Below are 22,525 nucleotides of genomic sequence, written 5' to 3' on the forward strand. Positions count from 1 at the left end.
GTGTATTGTTGAATGTAACAACTGAATTCCCATGTTTCTACCTTTAACTAGTGTATTCTTTTCAAGATCTGTGGAGAAAAAAATGTGCCCAAGAATGCCTTTAGATTAAAATGCTACTGTAAGCCATCTGGTCCCTCGGGAGAGACATTTAAACCCACCTCTCCCACTGAAACCTCTGCAGGTTTTTTTATACACTCATCTGCTCCACCTGCACCATGGGATGTAAACTAATGTTATCACGCATGATAAAGTACTTAAAAAAACCACACAGCAAACAGTACTACTATTAATATTCCTAAAAGTAAAAAAATAAAATCAGTATTATTCTCTTTAGTGACCTCAGCGTATTTCTCCTTTATGTGAATGTTAGAAGACAAAAGCTAGCATCACAACAAAGAAAACCAATTTTTTTCCAGTTTTAACAGCTTCTACAAAATGTTGAAACAAACTTTTAGGAAAAAAAAGGTTGGTTTATTCAGAGTTTCTTTGAAATCCTTTTGCTCTTCCCTGGGAATAAAATGTCTTTCCATGATGCACAGACAGACACCCAGTAAAAACCTCTTACCTACTACTGGGCTTTCTCATTTTATTTCTTGTACATTCTGCTATACACTGATATATAAATAACCTCCAAATCTAAAATGACCACTAAACTCAGTACATACTTACATCCATTATCATTCTCTAGAATCCATTTGCTCAAAAACCCTAGCAACAACAATGCTGAAGTCTTAACAAAGCCCGCCTTCTTAAAAGAGCATTATCTTATAAAGCATTACAGGTAATTCAAGCAGCTTGCAACAACCAGCATTAAACCTAGGACTCTTTCAAACTTAAAGTAATAGAAACCATTGTAAGTTTCTCATACAAGTTTTTCATAAAGAGACAGTAGTTAAGACGCCACAAAATTAAATGAGTACTAAAGACTATGATACTTTCACTAAATAAAAATAAATGGTTAGTTACTAAAGGTTATGTATAACTGAGAACTAAAACATTGGACTTGTATAAATCAAGATAATCATTTCATAAATCAGTAGTTAAGCTGAAACAACTCTAGTGAAAGTACAATCATTCATATCCATTAAGTTACAAGAAGAAATCACGGAGAGGGGTAACAACAAAGTAACTGTTCAAATTTTTATTTTGGTGCACAGTATGAGAAATGGACTTTTAAATCAACTAAATTTTATGGAAAATGAACAGCAAATAAATTAGACCCATGTTAAAGTAAAAGGTCAGCTAAATGTCCAAACTGAAGGATATAAGAACCACTGATAAACTTCGATTCTGTAGTCATCTTTAAGAAGTCAAAAGTCTTCCAAACAACTTTACTGTGAACTGGTCCAGGTTAAATAACAGCATACAGGAATGCTTAACAAGGGTGGTGGTCCGGCACACGTTTCCTACAAGGATTATACAACACACACTTAAGAAAAAAGTCAATGGTAAAACTGAAAAGCATGATTCTAATCAAAAGTTTATATTAAATACAAACACAGCTAGAATCCTAATTTTAAGACCATTATAACCCTATTTTCCACCTACCCGTTTCTACCTCCTAACATCCCTCAATTACCATTTTATTAAGAGGACATTACAAAAATCTGAAATATGAACATCTGTATTAATTTAGCAAGTTCTCAACTTCTTGTCCAAACAACTTACTTAACAAATGTTATTTTCAAGAAAATGATAACATGTATTTTTCAGGAAATGGTTAATTCATGTTTTCAACTAATATGTATTAAGGAATTTTACTAAATTAGTCAAAGATAGTTACTCTTAACTAGAAGTTGTAAAAAGGCTTTGGGGCCTCTAAATGAAAGAAAATCTCTGTATCATCACTCTAACTGAAGAAAACCAATGTCAATAGGTAAGGTGCTGATGGGGTCCAGTAACTTGCCAATAGTACCTCTTGCATCTTAGATGTTAAACTTTTATTCTCTGGTAACCACATTATGAATGGCTCAGGAAGGTGGCATGGTGTGGGTACTAGTGCAATTCTTTTACTTAATGCCTTGTCAAGGAGCAAGGGCTTGGGAAACTGCTTCTAGAGGTAAGCACAACAGTTAAAAGAAGCAGAAAAGATTAAAAACAGACGCAAGGAGTACAGCATACTGGAATCATATGAAGAGATAAACCCTTCCAACCATGGTGGCTAGTGGGTATCTGATTAAAGGATGCTAAAACATGTCACTACAGATGTCACTGCTTGGTAACTAAAGAAAAAGTTATCAAGCAGCTGTCAAAGGGTTCCCTGGGTGTTACTAACTAGCATGAAAAAGTCCACAGCCCCGTACATCAGAATTTCTGATATATTTAATAGATGCTTAAACCTCTAAAATAGTGTTACCAGGTCAAGTTAGGTATTAAGAGTGTATGTTTCAAAGGTGGTTGAGGGAGCTGGATTATTGTGAAAATTTCTGAGAGTGAATGTGGTTATGTGACCTTGATCCCAAGTCAGAAACGTTTAATTATAGAATTCAGTTTCCTTTTGCTATCATTCTGCTTAAAGACAATAGAAAACATAACTGCACTTAATCTTTGGTGGCACTACTTCCAAAAACCCTTTCTGTCAACTTCTCCTTCCCTCACTAATTTTCCATTTCAAAACATGGAAAACCAGTGAGGAAGTTACCTCTTCATTACCCTGTCCTGCCAATACCAGAAGCAGAAAATCTCTAGATTTTTCAGGCTGCTCTTCTTTCTACCACACATCACAGTGGATATAAATAGAATTTCATCTGTTCTCTCTACAACCAAATCACTGTTTTCTACCCTTTCCTTCCCCTAATATAGTATTAGGATAGCTACCACTCACAGAAGCCAATGAAATGAGACTGCAGGGTTCTGCACAAAAAAGGTCCTCTGTAACTCAGTGCATTTAAGGTGTCATTTCCTGGTAGCATTCCTACCTCCCTCCTGTTACTACAGATGAACTCCCTGTGCTCCTGTCTAAAACCAATTCCTGCTCTTATTCTCTGATCTCCCATTCCCTCTTGCAGCTGCTTAGTGGACAGCTCCCCTTCCCTGCAATCATTTCCTCTCTAGGAAATTGCTCCCCCTTAAACTGAATTTTCAAAATAAACACCTACACCTCCTCTAGCTACTATCCCACTTCTTTGCTCCCACTCACAAGGCTCCTCCAAAAAGCAGTGTATCTATATACACTCTCTCCAATTCCTCTTTGCCCACTTTCTCCACTCCACTAAAACGGTTTGTCAAGATTACCAATTGCCTGATACCAAATCCATTTTTAACGTCAATTTGCCGTCTTTACCTTATCTTACTTGACCTACTTACATCATTTTGGCAACAGATCACTCCTCCTCTCTAAATCCTTCATTTGGCTTCTGGACACACGTTCCCTTGGTTTTTCCTCCCACCTCAGTAGCAACTCCCTACCAACCAATCTTGAAAAGTCTGTGTTATGGAAAATTTCAAATGCATTTAGAAGTAGAAACTGTATCATGAACCCTCCTGTGGCCATCACCCAGTTTAAATAATTATCCATTCTGTATACTCCAGTGTCCTTTGCTGGTTGCTCTGAATCTTTCCAAACTTATAACCAGAATTTTCTAGTACTCAGTCCTTAAAACCACTTTCCTGCTTTCAATACATTCATTCTCTTGAGGAATGGACCAGTCTAATAGCTTTAAATACTACATTTAGGCTGACGACACCTAAATTTATAACGACAGCTCCAACTTCTCTCCTAAACTACAGAATCAACGAGCCAACTGAATTATCAAAAGACATCTCAAATATCCCAAATTGAAACACACTTCTTCCCTCCCAAAAGCCTTTCCCGCCTCAATTAAGAGAAACTCCTTATTTCTCCCTACAAAAACCTTGAATTATCCATAACCCCCTTTCCTCTCACACCCTGTATCCAACCCACAATCAAATCCTGCTGACCCTACCTTCAAAATATGTATTTTTTATCGACCACTTCTCACCACCTTCACTTCCATCTCCTGGTCTAAGTCACTATCCCCTCCCATCTCCCTGAACTACCACCAAGAGAGGTAAAATAAATGGTTTTGGTAACTATTAATAAGAACAACTAAAATTAAATAAATTTTCAAAAGTTAAAATTTTCTGGCCATTTAACCATTTTTTTAAAGGTTTTATTTATTTTTAGAGAGAGGGGAAGGGAGCGGGGGAGAAAAAGAGGGAGAAAAACATTGGTTGCCTGTCATGCAGCCCCTAATGGGGACCTGGCCTGCAACCCAGGCCCGCGTCCTGACTGGGAATCAAACCCTTTGGTTAGCAGGCCGGCACTCAATCCACTTAGCCATACCAGCCAGGGTCATTTAACCATTTTTATGCGAATGAGTTTTTAAAAGAATTCAGCATTTTAGAAAAACTGCTGGTATAGGAACACATAAAGAACTGTGCTAATTACTTGAGTAAGAATGTCAATATGCCCTGGCTGGTGTAGCTCAGTGGACTGAGTGCAGGCTACGAACCAAAGGATCACTGGTTCGATTCCCAGTCAGGGCACGTGCCTGGGTTGCAGGCCAGGTCCTTAGTGGGAGCCACATGAGAGGTAACCATATATTAATGTTTCTCTCCCTCTCTTTTTCCCTCCCTTCCCCTCTCTAAAAATAAAATCTTAAAAAAAAAAAAAAGAATGTCGATATGGAAAAGTATACTAGGACAGAAAATGACTGGAGTTGACCTATCATGGTAAAAAGACCTCAAGTTTTTACTACTACACTCCTGCCTAAAAGCTCTCTGGTTCTTGACCTTTCCTGGCTCTTTATGAGCCCTTTCAATCTTAAGAGTTATTCCACATCACCATATTCTGCTTCCCACTAAGCTTTTCTGGCTTAAATCTAAGAGTTGTGATAACCTATTTTAAATAACTTGTACAATACTTTCGTCTAGGCAAAAATGGTTCAACTTTCTATCAACTACCATTATATGCAGTTACCTATTTTTTTTTTGTTTCCATGTTAGTAGCTTTTTCTAAGAAATGTTTTCTAGTGCTACAATATACCTTGGTGCTGCTTTGATAATGTTGTCCACACGGAGAATCACCTCTGCTGCTTCAGCCGCACTCAGAAGAACTTGTCGCTTTACTTGGAAACTTTCTGTTATACCCAGTGTTGCCATATCGCCAATAGTACCTTCCTTCATATCTGAAAAGAAAAAGTACTTACTAAATTAACTACAGTTTTAGCAAGTATCGAAATATCACTAATGACTTAAATAAAATTAATCCTGCTATGAAAAATAAAATTACAACATCAAATTACTCAACTCTATCACTCAAGAAAAATCTTCAAAAAATCAAAACACCAACTACTGATTATTTGTATTAATGGAGAACTATGTGAAATAATGAAAAACTTAAACAAAACACTAGATCACCTATCTTAATCTACTTAATCTACTTACTTTGTAGAAATTTTGTAAAATTACTACAAAAAATTTGCTTATCACTAAGTCCCATGAAATCTTAACTGGATGAGAGAATTTAGACGTCAGCTATTTTCCTTCTTGTGAGAATCTTACTTCATCTTCATACAAATTGTTCGTCATCAACTCTCTCTTGTCCAGTGACAGGATTAGCTACCCTCTAAGATGATTCCTATAATGTCCTGGACTGTTAGTTGGGATATTTTTCAATTTGAACTAAATCGGCCTTTTTGGCTACACTTTTGTCTATGTATCAGCAATCTACATTCAAGAAGGTCTCAGAAATAGTTTACCATGAGACTGGGAGTTAATGTGGCTTTTAAGAGATATAGTAAAGTTTACATTTATTTTGGAATATAAGTATTGCTTATGTACTTTAATTCAATAACCATAATATAACTAGTTAAAAATCTTCAAACTAGAGTTATACCCTTTATGGAATAACAAAGTCTGGCAGTGCTGAGAATATGAAAATATTTTCCTAGAATATGTAATGCTTACAAAAGAGCCAAAGGCATCTTTTATATGGTTATCATAAGCATTCACTAACAAAAAAAGGTAAAGAACTTGGTGACGAGTTACCCTTAACAATTACAAGGCCCCAGTTGATTCCTTACCCAGTCCAGCAGTTGTATTGCCTTCGCTATGGGCAGCTCGGAGCTGTGCCACCAGATCTGCACTGTCATAGCCTGCATTGTCAGCTATTATAGTTGGCAACTATGAAGTGAAAAAGACAAATGGTTACTATCTATTCTAGTAAAATTCACTGATGCCTAACTAGGACAGCTTTTAAAAATTACATATTTGGAAACATTGTAAAATCTGCTTCTTTTTAATTACAGCTCATAAAGAAGATAAACTCCAGAGTCAAATTTAAAGGTGGTGTGATCCTGCTTTTTCTTTTTTAACTATTTTTTAAAGTTTTTATTTATTTATTTTTAGAGAGAGAAGGGAGGGAGATGGGGGGGGGGAGAGAGAGAGAGACAGAGAGAGACAGAGAGAGACAGAGGGAGAGAAACATCAATGTGTGGTTGCTGGGAGTTATGGCCGGCAACCCAGGAATGTACCCTGGCTGGGAATCGAACCTGAGACACTTCGGTTTGCAGCCCGCGCTCAATCCACTGAGCTATGCCAGCCAGGGCTCCTGCTCTTTTTCTTAAGACCAAGAAAAGAAACATTTTCTTCCCAAGTTAGGAAAATATATCCACTTAAAAACCACCAACACCAACAAAATTTAAGTTCACACCTCTTATTTTTAACTTACCATTCTCAGTGCTTTAGCATAAGACTCCATCGCAACAGCTTCTTTACCTGGTGTTTTACTGGCAAGTTGCGTCACAGCATGAGCCATCAGCATCTCAGAGCAGCCTGTGGATTAAAAATCCAATAAAATACCAGTATGCTTAGCTCTCTCAAACACACTGACTCCCCTCAGATATGTCAAGCATTTTAAAATTAAGTGCAGAAGCAATATACAGTTTCTAAGAACCATTAAAACCACATACAATGTATACTATATTTTAAGAAAATAAATAAAATGTTTTACCTCCTCCATAAACTGTTCTAGAATCTTTCACAGTTTGGGCAAGAACACAAAGAGCATCATGCAAAGATCTTTCTGCTTCATCTAAAATTTGTTGAGTGGCACCACGAAGAACAATAGTACAAGCTTCACCTAATGTTAAAAAAGGTAATATTCTTATGTCACAGTGAGCATTTAATTATAAAACAAAAATTTGTCTTTCATTTATATAGGTGTTAGTTGTATTACTTTGTTTTGAAAGCTGACATGTCTCCCACTGTTATACATTCTCTTTGCTGACAACTCATATTCATAAGTCTAAGCTGTCTAAAAAACAACTATGTTGAAAATGCACTGTTCACAGAGGTAAGATTAACATTAGGGTGATCTCAAAACAGATCAAAATTAACATTTATGCTCCACAAGAATTAAGACACATCAATTCTAATAACTATGTAAATGTTTCTTTCACTTCAACAGAGCCTAACAAGGATTTAGGATGCTAAACCAAGATCTACATAATCACTCACCAAGGGCTACCCCGGAAAAGTGAATAAGCTTGTCCTCTCCAATCATGACTTCCTCAATTAGCTTGCAACTTCCAAGTTTCACTAGTTCTGGGTGGTCAAAGGTAGAGGCAATTTCACCACCTATGAACATAAATATAATTCAATGCATAACAGGTTTAAAATTTGCTTTTGAACAAGCAGTAATTAACACATAAAATTTTTTAAGTTGATTGATTATATGCAAAGCACTCTTTGAAGCACCTCTTATGAAATTAATTACTCTTACAACCATCTTAATGAGATATGGCCATTATCCCATTTAGAAATGATAAAATAGAGGCAGAGATGTTTAGTTTCTTATCCATGGTTACACAGCCTGAACAAATAAAGTGAAGGTGGAATTCAAATCCAAGCAGTCTGGCTTCAGACCTGTGCAGACACTGTATACTATCCCTAAAGGTTAAATGGAAACTTTATTTTTTTTAAATATATTTTATCAATTATGCTATTCCAGTTGCCCTATTTTCCCCTTCACTCCCCTCTGCACCCCCTCCCACCCACTTTCCCCCCTTTTAGTTCATGTCCATGGGTTGTACATGTAAGTTGTCTTCTACATTTCCTATACTATTCTTACCCTCCCCCTGTCTATTTTCTACCTACCATTTATGCTACTTATTCTCTGTACCTTTTCCCCCTCACTCCCCCTCCCACTCCCCTGCTGATAACCTACCATGTGACCTCCATTTCTGTAATTCTGTTCTTGTTCTAGTTGTTTGCTTAGTTTGCTTTTGTTTTAGGTGTGGTTATTAATAACTGAGTTTGCTATCATTTTACTGTTTCTATTTTTTATCTTCTTTTTCTTAAATTCCTTTAATATTTCATATAAGGGCTTGGTGATGATGAACTCCTTTCACTTGACCTTATCTGAGAAGCAATTTATCTGCCTTTCCATTCTAAATGAAAGCTTTGCTGGATAGAGTAGTCTTGAATGTAGGTCCTTGCCTTTCATAAGTTGGAATACTTCTTTCCAACCCCTTCTTGCCTATAAGGTCTCTTTTGAGAAATCAGCTGACAGTCTGATAGGAACTCCTTTGTAAGTAACTCTCCTTTTCTCTTGCTACTTCTAGGATTCTCTCCTTCATTTTAATCTTAGGTAATGTAATTATGATGTGCCTTGGTGTGTGCTTCCTTGAGTCCAACTTCTTTGGGGCTCTCTGAGCTTCCTGGACTTCCTGGAAGTCTATTTCCTTTGCCAGATTGGGGAAGTTCTGCTTTATTATTTGTTCAGCTAACATTTCCACTTGTTGCTCTTCCTCTTCTGGTACCCCAATAATTCAGATGCTGGTGCGTTTAAAGAGGTTCTGAAGGTTCCTAAAGCCTCTCATTTTTTTGAATTCTTATTTCTTCAGTTTTCTGGTTGGATGTTTCTTCTTCCTCCCGGTCCACACTGTTGATTTGAGTCCCAGTTTCCTTCCCATCACTATTGATTCCCTGTACATTTTCCTTTATTTCACTTAGCATGGCCTTCATTTTTCATCTAATTTACAACGAAATTCAACCAATTCTGTAAGCATCCTGATTACCAGGGTTTTGAACTGTGCGTCTGATAGGTTGGCTATCTCTTCATTGCTTAGTTGTATTTTTTCTGAAGCTTTGATCTGTTCTTTCATTTGTGTCATTTTTTTTTGTCTTGACGCAGCTGTTAAGGGAACCACGTCACTGTGCTGTGATGCTATATGTGGGGGAGGGGTCTGAGAGGGAACAATGGCCCTTGCTCCACTCTCTGCTGGATTTCAGTCACTTCCCACAAGCAAATGGGGCCCTTCTGGTGATGATTCCAAGGTGGGTGGTTTGTGTACGTTCTAGGACCGTGTGGGTCTCTCCAACAAATTCTGCTGTGAGGCTGGTAGTTTCTCCCGGTGCCTCAACCCCCACAAGTGTTTTCAATCAGTGGTTTATTTCCCTGCGCTGGGCCTGGATTGCATAGTCAGTCCAGCTCCCCAGTTGTTTCTCCCAGTTTATCTGTACATGAATGTGGGACTGCCTGGTCCACAATCCGCTGCCTTGCCAGTCTGCCAGCTGCTGCCTTGCGGCCAGTTGCAGCTTTGCCAAGAGTCCTCTTTGCCCGGGTGCCTGTCTCTGCCCCTCCTACTGGTCTGGATGAATGTGTCTTCTTTAACTCCTTGGTTGCCAGACTTCCATACAGTTAGATTTTCTGTCAGTTCTGGTTGCTTTTTGTTTTTAAATTGTTGTTGTCCTTTTGGTTGTGCGAGGAGGCACAGTGTGTCTACCTACACCTCCATCTTGGCCAGAAGTCCCCTAAATGGAAACTTTACCATTTACCTTTAAGCCTACATTTAAATACAGATTCTCTTCTGAATCCAATCTAGAAGATCAGTACTCTTATGATCCAATTTCCCAACCAAAAATGAAAATACTTCACTATTATATCAACAGATGTATGAACTTTTGGAACAGCTTAATGGGCACCTGGTATCTGCTAATTATCACAATAACTGAAATGTCAGAAAGACCTAGACCCTTATAAGACCTAGAAAAGGGGAAATATATACTGAGAATTTCCCAGAGCAAACTTAGTTGAAGTGTCAAAAAAGTAAATTCATTTTATTCCTTATGTCATATCTCTATTCCTATTTTCCCCTCCCTCTTCCATGCTGTAAACTGAAAGGGTTAGCCATTTCCTTTCCTGGATCCTAATTAAGCAAGTTAGATTTCCATTTTAAAATCCTTTTCTCTAGCTCATCAACCTCTTTCAATAAGGTAGAATACCTCTCTCCATCTCATCGATGTATCTGCTGAATAACTGATGCTTTATACATACATCTACTTTATAATTTATACAAATAACTCTGGTCTTCCCAATTCTACTAACTTAAACTGATAATCTATATGGCTGAAATCCTCTTTGGTTGGCAAATTCCCGAGACTTTGTTTTTTAAGATAAAAAGACCCTATTGGTGTTTGGGACATCATATCCAAAAATGAGACTAATTTAGCCTTTGAGAATTTTCACTTATCCTACACTCAATCATCTATATCTGCTTACAAGGTATTTCTTGATATCTGCAAAAACCCATTTCACACATTATGACTACATATAAGCTTATAGGATGGGGGCCACCATGGTGTCAACCTCAGTTGGTACACTTGGTGCAGTAAATTTTCTTCTGAGCATATGTGGCAATTTCATGTATCACTAACTTATCCCATGAATGTGCTATCATTCACATTTCTTACGTCTTTAATTTTGCTGCATTAAAGGAGTTACATAAGCATAAGCATCTTAAGTTTTATCACTTCAGGCATCAAGTGTGCAATGGCTTTTAAAGAACTTTAACTAGAGCAGGCAAACCCATTTCAAATTAATTAATAAAATGAAAATGTGTCTTTTTAGGTCAGAAGATTATGCTTCTCAGATTATTAAAAATGGCTTAGGAATTCTGAGATGAGGCCAATTCTACTCTCTACATTAATTAGTATCCTTCAATTTCTTCAAACACTCAAGGCAATTCCAACTGAAGTCACCATACCCAGTGGCTTTCCACCCCAAACCCCACTCTCCTTCATTCTCATCACCAGGTCCCCAACCAACTTTCCAACCTATTCCTTTATTTTCCAGGACCTAAAAATTAAGAGAATAAAAGTTTTTAATGCTTAGTTCTTCCAGGGCTACTTAGAGGTTACTTCAAAAGCCATTACCACAAATAGAAAGTTAACAAGCTGCACTCTGTATCACTTTGATTTAAACATACCTTACTTGTAAACATCATTTCTATTGCACACAACTGGAATTACATCACTCATTACATACATCCCTCTTCTGAAGGGTGGACACTGGAGAATACTAACTTCTCATCATACGTTGCCAAACTGTTTCACACTTATTTTAATATTTACTACTTTCAGAAATTTTCAAAACTTAACAAAAGCAATGTTGAAGTACTTGACCTACTCTCTGTCATATGGTTAAACATTCAGTAAAGATTATTATCATAACTGTATTACTATACAGGGCACAAAGCATTAAACTACTCACTTAGCATTAGAAATAAGTAAATGAAAAACATTTCATTTACTAGATAAAGACATAAAACTTTTTTCAAGCTCTAGTTTATAGACTTGACTTTAAGACTGTGGCCATATGGGTTTGTGAAAAATAACATAGTACGTATCTTTAAAATAACAACAAAAAACCATCTATACCAATGGTAAACCCAGCATATAATTTAGTATATTACATATAACGTAACTGCCCTGGCTCGTGTGGCTCAGTAGATTGAGCACTGGCCTGCAAACCAAAGTTGCCAGTGCAATTCCCAGTCAGGGCACATGCCTGGGTTGCGGGCCAGGTCCCGAGATGGGGGTGTGCAAGAGGCAACTGAGAGATGCTTCTCTCCCTCTCTTTCTCCTTCCCTTCCCCTCTCTAAAAACATATAAATAAAGTCTTTATAAAAAATAAAAATAATGTAACTAAACTAAAGAAAGCCAAAAAGTATACATCAGATTTCAAACTAACTCAAAGGGATTTCTTTGTACTCTCAGCAATGAGTTACGTATACATTTAACCCTTGAACAACATGAGTTTGAATTCCATGGTTCTACTTATAAGTAGGCTTAAAAAATTGAACCTGTTCAGTTCAAACCCATGTTATTCAAGGGTCACCTTCTTCACAGCAGTTGGGTGCGAAGGGCTGACTATAAATCTTTGCAGTCAAAAGTTACATGCAGATTTTCAACTGCCTGAGGCTGGGAGTTGGCGTCCCTAACTCACCACCATCTTTCAAAGAGTCAACTGTGCTAAAACTCAATAAATCCAAGAGTGATTATGTTTGTTAGAAATTAATGATTTTTCCCCATACCTGTGACAAGAGCCAGGCGTTCTACACCTGCGAAATCTGCATGCTCAATGGCCATAACACCAGCAGCACCAAAGAGCTGTTCAGGATAATTATAAATTAACTGCCTATAAATAAAATATATAAATACACTGTTACATCACAAATAAAATACCACAGACTAACAAAAATAAAAGCATGGGGGTAAAAATAGAAAAAATTTTACCTCAACAGTTATCAATGAAATATAAATCAGAACAAGATACAATTTCTTAAATATACAAAAATTTATAAATTATAACACTAGTACATCCATGCTAGTATTACAAACAGGTTTTTAAAAATATTGTTACTGGTATAAACTAGAAAGCAATTCAACAGCAATGCATCAAAACCATAATACTCATATGCTTTAATTTCACTACTGATAATCTACAGCAAGAAAATTAGATATTAAAATATGTAATGAACATATTTGTAAGAATCTTTATATAGAATAACAAAATTTGCCAGTGACCTCAATGTCCACTATGAGAGTATGTGTATAAATGAAAATTCAAAAAATTATTAAAAAGTTTGTAATCTTACATAACAGTATGTACTGTTAGATTTAAAAAGTGAATTATAGCCCTGGCTGGCATAGCTCAGTGGATTGAGCGCAGACTGCGAACCAAAGTGTTGCAGGTTTGATGCCCAGTCAGAGTACATGCCTGGGTTGCAGGCCATGACCCCCAGCAACTGCACATTGATGTTTCTCTCTCTCTCTATCTCCCTCCCTTCCCTCTCTAAAAATAAAGAAATAAAATCTTTAAAAAAAAAAAAGTGAATTACAAGTTTATAGCATATGATCACAACTAAGTGAAAAACAAACTAGAACACCACACACAGAAGTGAATTTAAAGGAAAGAATTCCTGAGGTAAGACCCTAGATCATTTCTTCTTTATATTTTTCTATATTCCAAATGAACATGTTACTTTTACAACAGAAGTAAAAGCATCTCTTTAAAAGTTCAAAAAAAACCCCAAACTATAATTTTATAATGCACTGCTGGGCAAAATGTGTGTTATTAGATTCACAGATCACATAGAAATTTACAAACTTACTTTTCAAAAGGCAACAAACATATGGCCTAAAACATTTTTCCTCAAACATTATCTCTCAAAGTTAACTAAGACCATTTCACTGAACTGTGCTATTCCTCTTGATGTTTTTTCCTCATTCAAACAATCCACAAAAGTCTTAAATACTAGTAATTAAGAATTTATGAACCCTGGCAGGTGTGGCTCAGTAGACTGAGTGCTGGCCTGAGAACCAAAGGGCCGCTGGTTCAATTCCCTGTCAGGGCACATGCCTGGGTTGTGGGACAGGTCCCCAGTAAGGGGCGTGCAAAAGGCAACCATTCATTGATGTTTCTATCCCTCTCCCTGCCCCTCTAAGAATATATAAGTAAAATCTTAAAAAGAATACATGAGAAAGGTTTACGCATATTTTTCATACAAATCAAAAGCCTTAAAATTCTTACTATTTTCATCTCTTCATTCTTGTTTTATTTCTATGCTATTAGCATTTTGCTACTTCAAACTCCCACCATTTAATACAAAATTAACTCTCCTCCAAATATATGTATACTATAGTCAAAACTAGTAACTGCCAAATCAAAAAACTGTTACTGTTCACAGAAAAAGGTTTAGTAAACAAAACCTTTACAAAACAGAACTTGAATTATAATGCAAATGACTTGCTATTTAATTATATTTATATTTGAAAAAAACAACAGCTCCTAAATAAATCCCTAAATATAAGGTATTTCCGTAAGTCTTTTTAGAAAAAAATTCTTTCTTAGATCGTTACAAATAAGGTTAGCACAAGAACACACAGACCTGTTAATGAAGCAATTTATCCCATGCTTAAGAATACGTTCAACTTTCTCTTTCATTTTTTCCTTTTCTGCATGTTCTATTTCTGCCACCTTTGCTGTAGAATCAACTCTTACACGAGAACCAAATATCTAAGAAAGGAGAAAGCAAAAAAACAGCATCACCTTAATTACTCTTCAGATTCCCACAGCATATGTAAACATTTTTATGTAAATACACCAAAAAATGTTTGCTTGTGTATATATAGTCATATATATATTCTAAGCTTGTTGGTGCAACTGATTCCCAGCAGATAGCAATCAAAGTTTCAAGAAATGTAAGCATACCTTTATTTTGTCTGTATCCATCCCAGTATTTGCAATAAGAATTTTAGCATTTTCAATTCGCTTTGGTTGATTTACTCCAATTTTTTTATCCAACAGAAAGCCTACAATATGGAGAGAGTATTGTATTAAACATTTCAGGGTTGGGTTAGTAACTCTTACGAAGTTGTCTGCTTTATCGAATTATTGGGTTGGCCAACAAGTCTGTTTTAGTTTTTTTTCCGTAAAATAAAAGACACATTTTTCATATTCACCAATAACTTTATTGATTTGCATATTTTGAGTATGTTGGCTATCTCCCATGTGGTAGAATGTTGACTGTTCTCAATTAATGTCTTGATTTGACTGCTACCAACTTCTACTGGTCTATCTGACCATCGAGCATCATCCAGCAAGAAATCTCCAGCATGAAACTTTGCAAACCAGTTTTAAAACATTCAGTCAATCATGGCACCTTCTCCATACACTGCATATATCTTTTTTTGTACTTCAGTTACATTTTTACTTTTTTGAATTCACCGATTTTGATGTTTTTGAAAAATGGACACTGATATTATGATAGCTGTCACAATACAATCTAACAAAATTGTTTTGAATTAAGTTAAAGGCAACTAAGCGCTACTAGAACCATCTTACGGAACAAACAAACCAACTTTTTGGCCAACCCAATACTTTCAAAGAATACACTTAAGTCTAATTTAAGACTTTAATGCTCAGACTACATCTAAGCTTCTAGAGAGACCCTATAAAGCATTCCACTAGAACAGTGATCAGAAAAATCATTTTAGCAGGTCATTTTAAAATTATATGAAACAGAAAAACTTAAGAGCACAGCACAAATATTTAGAGTAAACACAGTATTTTTAAACTTTTATCTCAGATATACAGCATACTACATAAACAGGAATATGGGTTACAATGTAAAGGTATTAAGTCCACTATCATTAGCTTAAAATCAATACAAGAGAAAACATGCTGTGAAAATTCAGATACACAGGGGATTGCCAGAAGTTACTGAAATGTAAAGAACTGAAGCTGGTGATCAAATGAAAAAGCCATGGGCAATGGAGTCAGACAAACCTGGCCCCAATTATCCCTCTGCTGCACACAGGCTAAGTATGGTAACAACCTGGGAAAACTCATTCAACCTTAGTTACTCATTTGTAAAACAGGAATACAACCAGTGGCACAGTATGTCACCAGCCTAAGGCCCTGTTGATTTAGAACTATCATTCGAGCACAATATTGCTTCTCCAGGCTTCTTTTAGATGCATATGTAACTTTTACTAAGCCATTATCATTTTGGGTTTCCTGCTCTACTAAACTGAACCTAACTCTCACTCACTGGGTCAGTATCATAAGGGATGAGATTTTAAGTAAAATTCCTATTACAATGCCTGGCACAGAGCAGATATTTAAAAAAAGATAGCTATCCTTATTTTATCTTTCCCTACCACCAGCCCCTACTGGAAATGCTACAGAGCCCTTGCACATAAACTCAAGCAAGAATATTTTCAGAACTGTTACTCCCTTGGAAGACACAACTGACACACAGCAATGCGTGGACTCTCAATCACTGGTAAAGCAGGAACTGTAATGCACAACTTACTCCTTTTTCCCCCCTTATCTGTAGAGGAGAATGCATAAACTACCATCTATAGGCCATTTTGTTAAGTAAATACAACGTAAAGGTATTTATGTTGGAACATGTAAAGGTACAACTTGGAAAATTCCTACTTTATCAACAAAATATACTAGAAAAATAGCAGTTATGACTAATTTACTACTCTTTAAGAATACCAAGAAATATACAGGATCTGAAAGAGGTAACAACATCTGCTTCTATGTGGTTGGTAGGGTAATAATATGTGTGTAATAATTTCTAGTTTTAATTTCAACACTTCACCTAAAATGTCACATGGTATGCTTGAGTGTGATGTTATGGTACAGAATTATGTGTTTATGATTTTGTATTTAAAAATGGGCATTATTCTGGCTGGTGTAGCTCAGTGGATTCAGTGCGGGCTGCAAACCAAAGTGTCGCAGGTTCGATTCCCAGTCAGGGTACATGCCTGGGTTGCAGGCCATGACCCCAGCAACCGCACATTGATGTTTCTCTCTCTCTCTTTCTCCTTCCCTTCCCTCTCTAAAAATAAATAAAATCTTAAAAAAAATAAAAATAATAAAAATGGGCATTATTTGTGCCAGACTCTGTATATCCTCAACACCTGCCAACTAAATGATTTATCCTAGACCCTTCCTGAAGAACACATATAATCCTGAGAAAAAGCATCATTTGAAGATAGCTGGCTTCCAGAAAAATAGAACTGTAATTTCTCTTTATTAGAGACTGAAAATATCTTCATGGTATAAACAGAATCTAGATATTATCCAAAAAATGCTGGGATGGTGTGAGATGAAGAACACTGTCAATTTAACAGATAGAGGAAAATGACAAAAATGGATGCAATGTAACTTTTGTCTTTAAAGATAGGTTTTTCTGGCTTTGTAAAGTGTTTCTAGTCCTGACTAGTTAAAAATAAGATTCACTCAGTATTTACCCCTCAACATCCCATCATAGCTTGTTTGCCCACATTCAACATATATGCATACCTTCATCTAAATAGGAATCTGCCAGGCTTCCTCCTAGTTTCTTGATGACATGAATTGCCTCCAGATTACCAGAGCCTTTCAATCTGAGAACAGCTTCCACAGCTAACTTAGTAAAGTGATCTTTGTGATGAGTAAGAAGTTTTGAGGATAATGTTGTTCCCGCAATGTTCATTAAATCTTGGCGAAATTTAACTTCATCAGAACTAAAAAACAATCAAATAGGAAAACTCATGACTTTCTTAAAATGCTTAAACTTACTTCTTCGTTGATATCAACCCTATTTTACTTTTCAAACTTTATTCAGATACTCACATGTCAATAGATACTTTCACCCCAAGCAGTGAGGACTCACGTGGTAAGAATTAAACCTCACCAATAAACAACCAATGCAAATTAAAGGGTACTATTTTCCACACTACCAAACTGACAAACTATAATGAAGAAAGAAAAGCATACAAAACACTGTCAAGAACATGAGGAAACATGCACTGTTACACAGGTATTGGAAGTGTAAATTAGTATATTTTTTTTCTGAAGGGTTACTTACCTTTGAACCTAGCAACACTTCTTGAAACATTTTTTGGGGTAACAAGTTTATCACAACATAAAGCTAACAACCACTGTCAAAACATAAAACTCTAACTACAGATAGGTAAATTATACTACATATCTCAACAATCAACAGCACACCTCAATTAAAAATACTACAGAGAGCCCTGGCTGGTGTAGCTCAGTGGATTGAGCGCAGGCTGCGAACCACAGTGTCACAGGTTCGATTCCCAGTCAGGGTACATGCCTGGGTTGCAGACCATGACCGCCAGCAACCGCACACTGATGTTTCTCTCTCTCTCTCTCTCCCCTTCCCTCTCTAAAAATAAATAAATAAAATCTTAAAAAAAATACTGCAGAAAATAAGCTCTGGCTGATGTGGCTCAGTGGATTGAGTACAGGATGTGAACCAAGGGGTCGCCAGTTCGATTCCCAGTTAGGGCACATGCCTGGGTTGTGGGCCAGGATCCCAGTGGGGGCCACTTGAGCAACCTCACACTGATGTTTCTCTCCTCCCTTTCCCTCTTTCTAAAAAATAAAATCTCTAGAAGTATATACTGTAGAAAATAAAAAAATATTGGAGAGTATTAACACCCAGAAATGTGATTGTTATTCAACTACATGAAAGAGGCTAATAACCCTCTACACAATGCTACTATTCGTTTCACTTATTGTGAATATCCAGGCAAAAAGTGAAAACCCAAACTTTAACTTAGTGGCTACCTCTGGGGGTAAAGTGGGGTTTTATGTTGGGGCAGGATGAGGCAGCAGGATGTTTGTGTATGTTTTCATATTCTCTAGACTTTGTAGCTGAGCATACTTTACAAAGACTGTCGAATGTTTGTAACATTTTGGCATACTGACCCATGATCGACTGCAGAATTCAACAGAGCATGTCTTGCTGCCTTTGTGGCTTCTCTCCAACCTGCAATGATGGTCTGTGGATGAATCTTTTTTGCAATTAAAGATTCTGCTTCCTATAAATAAAGAGTGGAAAATACTTGTCAATAGTAAAAATGTAGGAAGAACTTGATTATTTCTGACATTCAAAACCACAGTAGTAAAAAACGATTAATAAAGTGAAATCAAACTTGTTCAGATAGTCTTACCCTTAGTAATTCTGCTGCTAAAACAGTAACAGAAGTAGTGCCATCACCAACTTCATCATCCTGAACCCTTGACATATCTAAAAAAAAAAAAAAAAACAAAACCCAAAAACAAGTTGGTTGTTAACTCACTTATATTTGATCCTGCCTTTTAAATTACTTCTCTGTAGCTTACCTAATCCTCCAAATATACCCACTAACTAATCCAAATCTCACCTATCTGGTTTCCTCACTTGACAAATTCTTTGGAATTTCTCGGTAGAAAATGCAATGCTTTTACCATCAATAATTAATTACACAGCATTCCAGAAGCTTGTATTTTAACAGAGACAATAATTCAAAAGTGAACAGTTAATCGAAAGTACAGTTAGTCAACACAGCCTATTAAAAATGTGTTTCAAAGTTAACAAAACAGTATCATCTTCAGACTCACCAACTAGAACTTTAGCTGCTGGATTGTCAACACCAATGTTTTTCAGAATAGTCGCACCATCGTTTGTCACCATAAGAGAGGCATCTCGACCACTGCTTAACAGAATTTTGTCCTAAAAGGAATATATTTGGCTGAAGATGTAAGTATGTCTTTAACACATGGGTCAATCAATACCCTCACATACTGCTAATGGGTACGTCTTCTGGATGGCTATTTGGCAGAATGCATTATAATTTTTTCAATGCATACACCCACAAGAAAGCCTTGGTATCTACCTTGGTAAAAACACTAGAAGATTAAGGAACACATAAACAAGGTTATTTCAGGTCTGTAATAGCCAAAACAGTAGAAACAAATTAAATGTCACCCAAAACAGTTATTAATGTAAACTATAAAATAATCAAGATGCTGAATACTATTTGACACTTAAAGAGGCAAGATTTCAACAAAGCACACTACAGAAAACTACATAAGTAGTATCTATGATTAAAAAAAGCATAATCTTACGAGTATAGAAGAAAACACATAATACTAAGATGCACATACATTTACATAAGTGAACAAAGATGCTGGGAAGATTTACATCCTAATGGTAACAGTGCTTGTCACTGAGGAGGTGAGTGGCATTGAATGGGACTTCAGCCATAGGGGTACTGCTTTGATTTTTAGTAAGAATATGTCCATGCCTGTATAATTCACAGTTAAGTTTCAAAAGATTAAAAAGCATCAAAAAACTGTTATTTACTATGTCTATTTCCATTAAGGACTCTAAAACAATATCAAAACATTAAGAATTCTGTTTTTCTTACCATGCCCTTGGGTCCCAAGGTGCTCTTCACCAAGTCTCCAATAGCAATGGCACCAACAAAGGAAGACTGGAGTAAAAATCGAAGAGATTTTCAAAATCAATTCTAGTCTTAAAATTGTATAACGATCTTTAAAAGAAGAGGAACAAGGTTTACCAGACGAGCTGTCTCTGCTCTCTCTTCATCAGCTCCAGCCTTGAAAATGTTGACAGGTGCAAGGGAGAGGGACGCCTAAAAAGGAAAATCAAGAACTAGTTAGAATGCCAATATTCTTTTTAAAATTTGTTCAATTTCATTTTCATTTTTCGATTAGCATTAACGTTCCATATTATTTTATATTAGTTTCAGGTGTCCAGCATAGTGGCTGGACATTTCTTTAATTTAGAAAATGATCCCCGGTATAAGCCTAGCACGCACCTGAATGCCAATAATCCTCAATACATGTCCTTAGATGCCTTCCATTAGACTTGCAAGTGGGGAGGTAAAAAATTAATATATAGAACAGTGTACTTTTTCGAATAAAGCTCTCCATCATCGGGGCATTCATTTGAGGAGGGAGAGATTTCTAAAGCTGTATAAGGAAGGCAACCTTGCGTTCTGGATCTACAAGAGCTCCAGGAACAAAAATCGTACCCTGAAGAGACTGACCGTTAGGAACTGCAAGACTGAAGTTGATTTTAATCTAAGGATAAGACAGACAGGGGCTGTAGGCCACTGCGGGACAACCACCGGGCAGACGAGAGAACGCAGCGGCCTAGCTTCCATCCGACCGCGCCTTCCCCGCCGCCCCAACTACGCCCGGAGGAAGGCGGGGCCAGCCCCGCTGGCCCGCCCGGGGCACTAGAAATTTCTCCGCAAGGGGTGAGTCCAGGGCTTTGCAGTTCTGGGACGGTGGAGAGGCCGGGTCAGAATCAGGCGCTAGCCTGGAGGCCCACCCTTCCCCCTGGCCCGCATCGAGGGCTTCACCGGCGGGCGGAGCGCAGGCCGCACGCCGCGGCCGGCACCATGTGCGGCGGTTGTGGGGGGGCAGACACAAGGAGCCAGCTGCGCTGGTAGCACAAGATGGGGCAGCGGAGCGGCAGGACAGAGCGGGGTATGGAGGGGCAGGGCCAGTGGGGCCAGGCTCACCATTATTCCGACAAGTTGGCCACTCACGATACTCTCTCACAGCTCGCGGCAGGGAATCAGAGGAAAGAGAAGCCGGACGTGACGCCACAGCTCTACTGCAGGGGGCGGGGCCTCGGCTAGAATGCAGCTGCAACTTAGCGCCCCCACAGGACGAGAGAAGGTAGCCACTTGGGTCGTAAACGCAGATTTTCTGGTTGAAGGGGCGGGGTCTTGGCTCATGCCCCGCCCCCTGCGGCACCAAGGGCTTGGGACCAGAAAAGGGGAGGGTCTGACGTTTTGCGTTCCGCGGGGCCGATTGGGAGTGGGAGCCCGTAAGAACAGAAGACGCTGCACCGGGAGGCGGGGTGGCTTGTCCTAATAACGGAGTTACTGCTCTCACTTTTTTCTTAAATTTACTAGTTAAAAATTTATCCCTGGCTGGTGTGGCCCATCGGATTCAGAGCAGGCCTGCGAATCCGAGGTTCACCGGTTTGACTCCCCGCCAGGGCACTTGCGGCCAGGTCTCCAGCTGAGCGCGTGTGAAAGGCAACTGATTCGATGTTTCTCTCCTTTTTTCCCTCCCTTCCCCTCTGAAAAGAAATAAGTAAAACCTTTTAAAATTTTGACTTAAAGTGCCACATATACACGGATTAAAGTGTTATATACTAATAATGAAGGATATAATTCACCTACCTCATCATCTCTCTCCCAAGAAGCTACCACACTCAACTTTTTCAACTACGTTTTGTGGTCATCATTCATCATATTCTTAACTAATATTTTTATTGCTATTTTAATTTTAAAATTATTTGATTATTACAGAGACTTACGCTCCTTTTATTGAGTTTTAAAACGCTGTTTTTAATTGTATGTTGACTGTCCAGGACAACATACAATGATGGAAACATTTACTTTTATCTTTGCCCTGCTTGCTCGTTGAGGAGGTTTTGCGTTTCACTCATCCCTCTCCTCCCCCATTAGTAGAGATGACTTATATACTCTCACTCAGTGTCTTGGTAGAGGTCAAGATCAATCCGAAATACTTCAGTTTACTAAAAGCAGTTGTCTGCTTTCTTTAAATTGACCCCTTAGGACGGTTAGGTGCTTAAAAAAAATTCTAGCCCTCTCTGTGGAACTAAGTTGGTTCGAGCTTCATCCCACACACCAAGCAAGGCTGTACGTTCCATGCCCTTTCGGCACCAACAAGAATCAACCAATGAGCACATAAATTAAGTGGAACAACAAATCTCTGTCTCAATTTCCCTCTCCCTTTTTGTCTCTACCATCAATTAAAAATATAAAATAAAGCCCCGGCTGGTGTGGTTCAGTGGATGTAGCCCTGGCCTGAGAACCAAAAGGTCACTGGCTCGTTCTCAGTCAGGACACGTGCCTG

The 22,525-nt window shown here is 37.7% G+C and overlaps 1 protein-coding gene across 1 annotated transcript; it reads right to left on the bottom strand.

The window, feature by feature from the left end:
- Window positions 1-1,123: 1,123 nt before the first annotated feature.
- On the bottom strand, window positions 1,124-21,280 carry CCT2 (chaperonin containing TCP1 subunit 2). Its single transcript, XM_028532037.2, has 16 exons — window positions 21,154-21,280; window positions 20,182-20,256; window positions 20,029-20,094; window positions 19,220-19,331; window positions 18,790-18,866; window positions 18,545-18,657; window positions 17,132-17,334; window positions 14,522-14,622; window positions 14,199-14,326; window positions 12,342-12,445; window positions 7,483-7,602; window positions 6,977-7,105; window positions 6,695-6,798; window positions 6,048-6,147; window positions 5,009-5,150; window positions 1,124-1,406 (listed from the first exon to the last, which is right to left on the bottom strand). Exons 1-16 carry the CDS (start codon window positions 21,154-21,156, stop codon window positions 1,376-1,378), a joined length of 1,608 nt encoding a protein of 535 aa, XP_028387838.1. The 5' UTR covers window positions 21,157-21,280; the 3' UTR covers window positions 1,124-1,375.
- Between the last annotated feature and the right edge of the window lie 1,245 nt (window positions 21,281-22,525).

The sequence above is a fragment of the Phyllostomus discolor genome, chromosome 2 (assembly GCF_004126475.2).
Source record: "Phyllostomus discolor isolate MPI-MPIP mPhyDis1 chromosome 2, mPhyDis1.pri.v3, whole genome shotgun sequence".
Taxonomy (NCBI): domain Eukaryota; kingdom Metazoa; phylum Chordata; class Mammalia; order Chiroptera; family Phyllostomidae; genus Phyllostomus; species Phyllostomus discolor.

What these genes read in the sequence shown, in the direction of transcription:
- CCT2 (XM_028532037.2), bottom strand. An exon ending in TAGCAGCAGAATTACTAAGG is followed by an intron (nt 18,658 to 18,789) that starts GTAAGACTATCT and finishes CTTTATTTATAG; the next exon opens with GAAGCAGAATCTTTAATTGC. An exon ending in AGATTCCTATTTAGATGAAG is followed by an intron (nt 14,623 to 17,131) that starts GTATGCATATAT and finishes TCCATATTGTAG; the next exon opens with GCTTTCTGTTGGATAAAAAA.